The sequence below is a fragment of the Nelumbo lutea genome, chromosome 3, assembly GCF_056320005.1.
Source record: "Nelumbo lutea isolate HS-2025 chromosome 3, American lotus-T2T, whole genome shotgun sequence".
Classification (NCBI taxonomy): Eukaryota; Viridiplantae; Streptophyta; class Magnoliopsida; order Proteales; family Nelumbonaceae; genus Nelumbo; species Nelumbo lutea.
Window position 1 is genome coordinate 62,396,371 of NC_142686.1, and position 10,415 is coordinate 62,406,785.

Sequence of the window (10,415 nt, forward strand, 5' to 3'; positions counted from 1 at the left end):
AACTTGTTTGTTGCATCTCAATTGTGTAATGGAGTAACCCATTGGTTAGCTCAGTTTGCTATTTTTGTTGAATGAAATTCTGCCTTTAATACAATTAAGGGGTGGTCTGATAACATCCAAAGTGGCTCAACTGACATATATATATATATATATATATATATATATATATATATATATATATATATATATATATATATATTTGTTAATTTCGTCTTTTGGCAAATAAGTTATTCTAGGTTGAAAGCTTTTCTTAATGGCTGAGGCTGAAGTTGGATTGATCATTACGCCATTAAATTATTATATTCAATGTAAAGCAAAGCAATTACGTCGTTCAGTTCAGCCATTATCAAACATCTCCTAAAAGCAAATGGATATGTGGAAGAGAGAGAGAGAGATCTTCAAGCAACTTATAATTTATTTCTGGTCCATTTGATTAGAATGAGCACAAAGACAAGAGTATTAGCTAGTGATCTAAGCTCCATCCTCCATGGCTCGCTCACAAACCAAGAGATAAAAATATTTGTCCGGATGGGTCACTTAATTAATTCAAGGGCACTTGGGCGTGCCTCTCTGTGTTTTCCAATTGTTGTAGCATGGGCATTCCTCCTTGTGCCCGTATGTGCCAGACGGAACGCAGAGACACTTATCGCAGCACATATTGCAAAAGAATAAGCAAGGCTTCTTGTGGGATGTCGCTGAACATCTACGAGCACACTCTTTTGGGCAATCTGCCAAACAGATGTAGAGAATGATTAATTCTTTCATTCAGAGGACAAATAATCTATTTAACTTTGCATGCATCCATCTTATTTATCCAGCAATAACATATAGATCAAGGACTCAAATGGGCAATAGGGCTGCACATCATTTTTAATTCAAATTCAATCCCATTAAGGGCAATCCAGATCAGTCCGTTTATAAATGGATCAAATATGGATCCACCACTATCTACTTCAATAAAATCCAATTTCATTTGATTTATAGTTTTACTAAGATATGTTTAAGTTTTATATTTCAAATTCACTTTGTTCATTAAAATATTTTGATCACTTTTAGTTTAATTTCTTAATACCATTCAATATCCAATTGCTATCCGAATTTGATTCAAAATGTAATAAAAATAAAATGTTCAGCCCAGGCCCAAGACATGTTTACCATTTCATTAAATACAAATTGATAAATGAGAAATTAATAAAGGGAAATGGAGTCCTTTACCTTCTCTGCGAACGGATCCTTCTGCTCCTTCCTGTTAAGTTATGCAACAATCAAATATCACAAAATCATAAAAACACTAGCAACATTCTGTGCACAAGATACTACACCCGCACATCAGGAGGATCTTCTCATGAATTATGACATCAAGTACAAGAGATATTCCGAATGTGCGGGCTATATATAGAGTCTTGCAGCCAGTGAGTTGATGTCTATTAATAAATTTACGACTTGTTAATACAAAAAATATTTAATTCTAAGGAAAAAATAAATTCTTACAGGATGGTAAGTAGTGTTTTGACCATTATCAACTGGTTCAGCCTGAAAGAGAAGATAAGAAGAAACCTCCATGACATGGTCTAATATTAGCAAATCATAGACAAAATTGAGAGAGAGAGAGAGAGAGAGAGACCAATGAAACCTCCATGACAAACATCAAGACAATGAGGATAAGAAGAAAGACAGATGAAGGTCTTGAGGACTTGGCCATAATCTTTTCCTTGGAGACCCTGCAATTACAATCTAGAACACAAGAAGCACTTCAGCGGTAATGGTTTGGTCTAATTAACACAATGCGCACTTGCTTATATAGTTGGTGAGCAACTGAGCAACCATGAATTTTCTCTTTTAACGTGTATTAAAATCTCACAGCTGAAATCATGGTCTCATTAATTAATAACTTTTCCCTATTTATGGTAAGTAAAGCAGAGCGTATTAAAGTTTGTATCTGTTAATTCCTTTATTATAATACCCATTGATGGTTACCCAATAAGGACCTTCCTTATTTTCCAATTTTTTTAAAGAAACTTCCCACGTGCAACCAGAAGCAGAGGGCACTAAATCCTCCATTACCACTGTCTTTATTGAACAATAATTCTTCCCTTAACCTTATGCTGTGTTTGGTTTGAAGGAAAAGGAAAGGAAGGAAGCTAGGGTCTTTTTCTTTCAAACCAAACACAGTCTTATAACAATGTTTAAAACCAAACACAATATTTGGTTGTTTGGCAGCTTCCTACACATGACATAGCATGACGAATAGGGGTGTCAATTGGACTGGATTTGGTTCAATCTGATTCAGTCCAATGAGAATCCATTTTGGACCAATTTGGATCGGTCCAATTCAATGTCTGGATCATTCAATCTGTTCAAATTCATTTTGATTTAGATAGGTGTTAACCCAAACCCAATCCATTGAAAACATATATTCTTATCTTATATCAATGGATCAGATATTGGCTTAATCCAACCCAATCCAATATAAATTTGTTACGGATGGATCAGGTCCTATCCAATCTAATAAATATTTTAGACTAGATTGATCCAATCTAATATGTCTTATTGGTCCATCCAATCCATCCAAATTGATTTTGGACTGGATGGGGTCCAATCCAAAACTGGTCCATTGACACCCTTACATGACATACGTTACCATGGATGTGAGGTAAAAGGGTATTTGCATTGCAATAATATCTTCTCAAGCCAAAAGAGTAAGGCTGTGTTTGGAAAAGATGCAAATGGAGTGTAAATCCCGGTTCAGTGTAAGTTTGCACTCTGGTTCACTTTTGCTTGTGTTTAGCAACATTACATTTTTTGCATTGACAAATGACAAACCAATGCATATTTACATTGATAATAAGATGTAAAAGTACATCAATGAAAAAGAAGTAAATTTGCATTAAGTGGGCTTTTGATAAAAAAAAAAAAAGCATTTGTTTTATTGGAATTCGTATTTGCATCCATTATAGTTAAAAGTCTGTTCGGTAAAAAGGTAAATTTGCCAGTACAAAATTAACCCAACTTTGCAATTTATATGAACCGCTTTACACTCTACATATTTGCATCGTTTCCAAAAGTAGCCTAAAAAGGAATTGAATGGGCAATTAAGGTTTGGTGCAAGGAAAGCTCCCAAACAGCTAGAGCTATTTTCTCCAAACATTCAAAGATTTTTTTTCTTTTTTAAGCCCTAACACCTCTCTTCTCCTTTTCATGTTTTTTTCTAGTTGTGTTGATTACATTGAGGGGTTCATCTTCACCATGTTTGCTCTTTTTTAAAATCTTATTAGTTGGGACCCATGCTACACGGGTTTTGTTAAGTGAAACTGAAGTATAAGGAGCCATATAACATTATTCTCAAGTATATGCCGATGTAGTCCATGTTCAACCCAAACCATAAATCTATTAATGTTTGGTTTTACCAACTTTTAAATGGATTAAAAATATTGAAAACAAAATTTAAAACAAATAAATTTGTATTATTTTTTCTTATTTTTTTATATTATTAGACAATTTTGTATTAATTTTTAAATGGATTTTGAATGCATATATATTAATTTTAAAGATATTTTATTATTTTATTAATTTGGATTACTTTTATCTCCAAATTAAATGGATTTAAAATTGATAACAATTAATAATTGTTTATTATATTTAAGTAATTTCTTAAATTAATTTTACTATATCTAATTAATTTTTAATATTTTTAAATGGAATGCAATGGATTTCTTTTATTTTTGTGATGTTTTATTTGTACTATTTAATTATATATTTTCTATTGAATAATATTAAATTGTGACTATTTGTATTATACAAAGTTAATTTTTTGTTAATAAGTATACATTTTTATTAAATAGTATTCCATTTATATTAATAATTATAATTAAATGGAAGTATGTTAAGTAGATTTTAGAATATAATTTTTAAGTTTACTAATAATTATAGTATTTCTTTTAAAATGAAAAATAAATGGGTTATGATTATGAATAAACGAAATTTAGCATTTCAAATATTAATTATTTTATTGTTAAATTATGTACATGATATTTATTCTAAAATGGAATTAACTTAATTAATTAGCTCAAAAAATAAATGGAAATAGATTATGTAGCCTATAATCTACCATTTAATGTTAAATGGGATATAAATTATAGTTAAATAGAATTTAATCTTTTGTCATGAAATATTAATAATTATAATTAAGTTAATTGGTTTAATTTAATTTAATTAATTACTAGTTGGAACCCGTGCGATTTTGAATGCATATATATTATTTTTTAGGGGTTCAAGTAGTAGATTAAGCAAAAATTGAGAGATTATAAGGTCCAAAAACCGCTCTCTTTCGAATCAGCTCCTAAAGGAAGCCCAAGATAAGATAGAGGCCAAGAAGCAACCTGACACCTCAAACATTCTACCATAGACTTAATAACACCATCATCCAAGTTATCCCTACCACACTGCTCTTTTCCATTTTTATTTTCATGTTTGAGACCCCTCATTAAAAATAACAATGTCATCCGTAAATTGGAGATGGATCACTGGTACTTTATTCCGTCCTAGTCTCCATCCTCTTGTCAACCTTTGAGAGTTGCCTACTAAAAACATCTATCATAAGGGTAAAGATAAAGGAAGAGAGGGATATCCCTACCTTAATCCTTTAAAAGCTATAAAGAAGTCCTTAACGACACTATTTACCAACACTAAAAAGTAAAAAAAGCTAATGCAGCCCTTCACCCAATTACACCACCTATCCCCCAAACCACATTTCCTCAAGACCTCTAAAAGGAAACCCCAGTCCATTAAGTCATAAACCTTCTCAATGTCCAATTTATAAATAACACCTTATTGATACGTCCTCCTCATATCTTCCACATATTCATTGACTATGAGTATTTGATCAGCTATTTATCTTGCACAAAGGCCCCTTGAATTTGAGTTATTAGAAAAAATAATACTACTTTTAGCCTCAAAGAAAACATCTTTGCCAAAATTTTGTAGATACTCATCACCAAATTAATCGGTTTAAAATCCTTTGGGTGACTCGCATCTAACTTTTTAGAAATTAAGGCTAAGAAGTGGCATTGTCTCCTTGACTCACTTGATGTCTATCAACAAACTCCTTAAAGTCCCCAAGTAGGTATTCTTTAATGACCACCTCCCAACAATCTTGATAAAAGGCCATTATTAACCTATCTAAGCTATGAACTTTTGATCTGTCCATCATGAACACTATCGTCTAATTTCCTCCTCATCAAACTTCCTTTCCGGCCAATTCAGACTTCCCTCTGCTTATGGATGGTTTTTTCAAGCTAGCATTTTCTAAAATGATTAGACTAAGGTGCCAATATAAAATTGTTAATATTTATGAGAACCCCCTGCTAAAACAAGATCATTGTGTTCATTGTGTAAGGTATCGTTACATGGAATTATTGATTTTGTCACAGATCCAAATGACATATTGCCAAAGGGAAAGTAACCATGAGTTCTTTCATGTTGGATTGCATAGCTTAATTGCATTGAAGAGGAAAGCTAGAACCAGAATGGTCCAACTGTTTGATTAGACAAAATTGGAATATTCAAGTCCTGGTGGAATGGTATTCTCCCATTTCAAGGAATGAACCCTCCCCCTCCCTTAGGGATAAGAATCCATTCCAGCCGATTCCATTTCAGATTCCCGTCTGAACCAAATAGACGGGGAATAGACCCAATCATTTTGGTTGATACTAAAGATGGAAAGTAATGGATTACAAAACCTTGTGAACGTGGGAACTCAGCCCGCAAAGATACTTTACTGATTTAGACCCAACTTCTTCAAAATGTTAAGCATATCCAATTCGTTATAGTTAAAAAATCTCTGGTTTACCCTTTTCCATAAGCACCACAGGAATCCAAAAATGCAGTAGTCATGCGGGGTACCAACTTCAATGGTAAAGGAACTTCTTATCAAATGTATCATTTCTTTTTTTAAGGGCTAGACAATGGGGGTAGCCCATCACCCAACCCATATCCCCGCCCCCCCCCCCCAAACCCCTGTGTAGGCGGGATTCCATCCCTGATGGCCAGAGTCAAGATGGCTAATGACCCTTTATATACATAAACTAGTGAAATCTATTCATATATCAATCCAAAACATATGAATCCATACAAATTATATACAACAGAAGCAAAACATCCAATGAAGTTCATTGTTGTAATTTTTAAACCCCATTTGGAAATCCTTTCACAGATAAGCTTCTAATTGTGTTTTCACTAAACATGACTCACTAATCCAAATATCAAGTTCTCTGTAACGAGATCAATGAAAGAAATAACTTGGGAATTGCACAAGTGTACATATAAAATATAGGTTAGCCCATTGGAAGCTCAAAAGGTATAGCAACATTTACAGAAAACTTGGAATAAAGTATTAAGGGAAAAAGCAATTTAACAAGAAGAGACAAAGGGCAAAGCCCAAACCTCTAAACTAAACTAGAGTGGGTAAATAATGAGCCTTCCCAAGTTCCAATTCTTTATCTCTCCTCTTGGAAGCCTCTGCTAATGAAACCAAGGATATGTTCAGCACCCACTTTTCCTTTAGCGGGATCATCAACAAAAGGAAATCCATTTATGATGGTTATGGTTATGGCTATAGCTTTGACTGGTCAACCATACCTCCACTTGCAGCATACTCATGGTTTCTTAATGTACAGTATAAAACAGAACTAGAAGAATGGATAAGTAAAAGCATGGAGCTCTATTTTCAATATTAAGGTAGCAACCCCTATGCACTTTCTCATCATCATCATCCATGCCTTATCCCAACTATATGAAGTCAGCTACATGAATCCCGTTCACCAATCTGTTCAATTTAAAGCCATATCCACTGTTAACCCCCCTTTGCACTTTCTGTTGACCAAAAAACAAAAGAATCAATATGTTCTTATAATAATAGATCAATATCTCTAAGAAATTTAAACTGAATGCCTTCATTGATATTTGATTTCAAATAGCAATAGTAGGTTTGATATTGTGAATGCAGCATTATTTAACACTGAGGAAAGCCTGTGTTTGACAGCTTGTGCAGGTTGCTGCCTCAATCTTTCATATCTGACCCTAACCTGAGTAATAATGGTCTAGGGAGGTATACATACGCTGACTATGCTCAAGTTAGAAGAGGTGTTCAAAGATTAGTTCTGGAAGTCCAGGCTTCCATCTGCATCAAAGAGGTGTTCAAAAACAAAATGAAAGCAATTGAAAGGGTCCCAGGGTGGTTATGGCGCTTCCAAGGGATTTTGGCTTCTCTGACTGCATCTTGACCATCTAAAGTGTTCAATAGCAAGTGCATGATGTTGTGGCATCTGGTTCCTGGGGCTGTGTGCTGGGCCATTTGGCAGGAGAATTATAATAGTCTTCAACCAATAAGGTTCAGAAATTGAAAGACTGACTGGGAAGATTGAGAGTGCATGATTGAATGGGCCAGTGTTCTGAAAGAGTTTCCAGGCATGAAAAAGGAGCAGCTCACAAAGCAATGAGAGAGTTCTTTTTGTTAATTGTGAAAACAAGTGAATACCAGATACATCTCATACAGTCGTATACTTTTTGTAGAGTTTCTCTGGGCTGTAGACTGTAGTGGCCAGATGCATTGCTTTTGTAAATCATCTTTCAGGGAATCTCTCCCTCCTTTTGATTAATACAATATATCTCAAAAGAAAAATGCAAAGTTGATAGATGTAAGGATGAATTAGGTGGAAAAAGAAGAAATCCAACTAGAAATATGATAGAAGCATCATTTTGAATTTCATAGCATCTGAAAGGAGCCTATTGATGGATTGGTGAAGTGGATATATGTGATGATGATTCTATTAGACAGAAAAAATTATAATTCCAAATTCTGAAGAGATGACCATAATTTGAAACAAAATTGTTTTCTAAAATGTAATGGAAGAAAAATGAAATGATTTCATCACCAGGTGCTCTCTAACAGCATCAAGTGTTTCCTGTTGCAATTGTACTTCGAAGCATTCCAAGTAATTGACTCAGACAAATATAACCTGTCTCATTTGCAAAGCATTTCAGGGTGTTCTTTACAGTTTTGGAAATTATTGTTTATCTCCACAGTGATTGCATGTCAAGGTCCTCTAACATGTATCTATCTTGTGGTTTTAAGTACCATCTATCCCTCTAACTTACCCTCTCTCTTTAAAACTCACCAGGACTCTATTAATTTGGAGCATAAGATGGTTTTCAAGTAACAAGTAACAACCAATAATTATGTGTGTATGTTGCACTGGTACCAGATCATAGAGATTAACAATGATTCTTGCAAACATATGCCCATAATTTTCAAGTAAAACCACAAAATAAAAAGAACAAAAAACAAAAAAAAAATGAGTTTCATTGTTCTAAAAGAAATAGATTCTATCCCTTAGTAAGTGACAAAGTTTCAAATTACAACCAGACAAGAACTTGATCAGCTTCAAGCCCCTAAGATGTTATCAATGAACTGGGGCAAATAAATTAACTTGTTTCACAGGGACAGGTATGACTAGCATAATTCAACAGCTGTACACAAGGTTGAACCCTGCAAATCCAACAATGGGGTTAAGGGACTTAAAAAATAAATATAAAAATGATAAAGAGCAAAATAGATACACGTGATGTTATCTTTTCAAATGGAAAAGCTTTGATACTGTCTACTGATAAGTGATTTAAAACTAAAGACACAAATGCATATTATGATTAAATTAGAAAAAGAAAACACAATGCTACAGACAAGTACATGGGCTTTTAGAACCTCAATTCCTACAATGCAGTCCATATTAATTGATGATTCAAAAGCATCTGGATCTGAAGTATGAAGAAAAGTTTAAGAAAGAGAAAACACAAAGCTACAGACAAGTCCATGAGATTTTAGAACTTCAATTCTTACAATGCAGTCCATATACATTAATAATTCAAAAGCATCTGAAGTATGAAGAAAACTTTAAGAATATTTAAGTAAATACAAAGACTCCAGACGCAACTATCTGGACAACAATTAGGTGGAAAAAAGAGTAAGAAATTATATTATTACCTCAAATTCTTCCAAATATCTCTTCAGGAGGATCATAGACATTCCGGTCAGGAAAAATCTCCTCAAAGTCTTGCTTTACTCTATTTCTCAAGAGCGGATGTGGAAGGAGGCCCTTCAACAAAATCCTGAAGGGCAATTCCTCTGGTGGATCAGGTGACTTCTTCATGTCCTCATAGATGTTCATGGCATCTGCAGGTGAACCATACCTCAAGAAACCCCTGATAACTTCAGCATACGTCTGACAATCAGGGAACAAATCTTCCTTCCGCATAGTTTCCCATACTTGCATTGCTTCATCCATCTTTTTACATTTTGCTAATGCTATAATTAAGTCCTTGTATAGATACACGTCAGGCTTATACCAGTCCTGCTTCTGAATTACTTTGAACATCTGAAAAACCGAACAACATTTCATATGAATTGATTTATTTAGACACTCAACTCATTATGTTGACAACGAATAATCATTAGGCTAATCTAGATAGACGCAGAAGAGAGAAAGGACTTTGAGCATAAAAAACAAAGTCAATGAATAAAACTTCCAATTCAAAATAGAAAGACATTAAAACCCTAATCTCATTCAACATCGTCCTAGAATCAAAAGAACCCAATTACCCATTCCAAAACCCAATAGGGGAAAAGTAGGTAAGCACATAGTTGGGATTTCTAAAAGCTCACCTTGAGACCCAAGGGCACCTCCTCCTGCCGTTCGAGCTCGTTCAGGACAGCGATCATATCCATCTTCAAGAGCCTCAATACATGCGACTTGATGAACTTGTCGAGCTTCTCTTCATCGTCTTTGAATCTCTTCAGACCCAAAATCACGAAAAGAGCTTCTTTTCCTAAGAGTTTCTTCCCCCTCCAAAGAGGTCCTCTAGGTCTACCATCGTGGTAACGCCTGAAATTGGAGAAGGGCTTCTTAGAATCAATTTCTTGAATGGCATTTTGCAACTTTATAGGCATGGATACCCTTTCAATTGGTATTATAAGTTCTCGAACGAGCACTGAAACTAAAAATGGGACTTTGGATCTCGAAATGGCTCGATTTGCCATTGAAGCTCTGCAAGTCTGAGATTGGATGACTGACGACGATTCTTTTATCTTAAACCCTTAAAAACCCTGGCTGTGTTTGGTTTCGGTGCAATTTTATTTGCACTAGTACAAATGTCTGAGAGTGCAGATTTTAGTTTTAATTTTATTTTTTATTTTATTTTATTTTAGGACAAATTTCTTAAATTACCTTATGATTTAGCAAATTGACTAAGTCTACTCTACCCTTACTAATTATATATTATCTAAAAGTATTCTTAAGTTTTTTCATAATTGACATTATTATTAAGCAATAGAAAAAATGAATATTAAATTTATCCTCCACTAT

At 34.0% G+C, this 10,415-nt stretch overlaps 2 protein-coding genes across 6 annotated transcripts; both read right to left on the minus strand.

Annotated features, from left to right (window-relative positions):
• Nucleotides 1–397: 397 nt before the first annotated feature.
• On the minus strand, nucleotides 398–1,873 carry LOC148865289 (Gibberellin-regulated family protein). The gene is made up of 4 exons (XM_088979044.1): nucleotides 1,625–1,873; nucleotides 1,492–1,533; nucleotides 1,216–1,246; nucleotides 398–728 (listed from the first exon to the last, which is right to left on the minus strand). Exons 1-4 carry the CDS (start codon nucleotides 1,700–1,702, stop codon nucleotides 547–549), a joined length of 333 nt encoding a protein of 110 aa, XP_088835170.1. The 5' UTR covers nucleotides 1,703–1,873; the 3' UTR covers nucleotides 398–546.
• A 4,446-nt stretch (nucleotides 1,874–6,319) lies between these two features.
• LOC148865290 (Pentatricopeptide repeat (PPR) superfamily protein) lies at nucleotides 6,320–10,206 on the minus strand. Of its 5 annotated transcripts, none has more exons than XR_016110375.1 (4): nucleotides 9,716–10,206; nucleotides 9,038–9,428; nucleotides 8,420–8,545; nucleotides 6,320–6,823 (listed from the first exon to the last, which is right to left on the minus strand). XR_016110375.1 is itself a non-coding variant. In XM_088979872.1 (3 exons), the coding sequence occupies exons 1-2, from the start codon at nucleotides 10,088–10,090 to the stop codon at nucleotides 9,039–9,041; spliced, it is 765 nt and encodes a 254-aa protein (XP_088835998.1). In that variant the 5' UTR covers nucleotides 10,091–10,206; the 3' UTR covers nucleotides 6,320–6,823; nucleotide 9,038. The 5 variants fall into 5 exon arrangements, 3 of the variants coding, with proteins under 3 accessions (XP_088835998.1, XP_088835996.1, XP_088835997.1); XR_016110374.1 differs by having other exon boundaries at nucleotides 6,320–6,870; XM_088979872.1 differs by lacking the exon at nucleotides 8,420–8,545.
• Nucleotides 10,207–10,415: the final 209 nt, after the last annotated feature.

Coding starts and splice junctions, on each gene's coding strand:
- LOC148865289 (XM_088979044.1), bottom strand. CDS start 1,702: ATGGCCAAGTCCTCAAGACCTTCATCTGTCTTTCTTCTTATCCTCATT. Junction 1,534..1,624: donor TTGTCATGGAGGTTTCATTG/GTCTCTCTCTCT, acceptor CTTCTCTTTCAG/GCTGAACCAGTTGATAATGG. Junction 1,247..1,491: donor AAAACACTACTTACCATCCT/GTAAGAATTTAT, acceptor ATAACTTAACAG/GAAGGAGCAGAAGGATCCGT.
- LOC148865290 (XM_088979872.1), bottom strand. CDS start 10,090: ATGGCAAATCGAGCCATTTCGAGATCCAAAGTCCCATTTTTAGTTTCA. Junction 9,429..9,715: donor AGGTGCCCTTGGGTCTCAAG/GTGAGCTTTTAG, acceptor TCGGTTTTTCAG/ATGTTCAAAGTAATTCAGAA.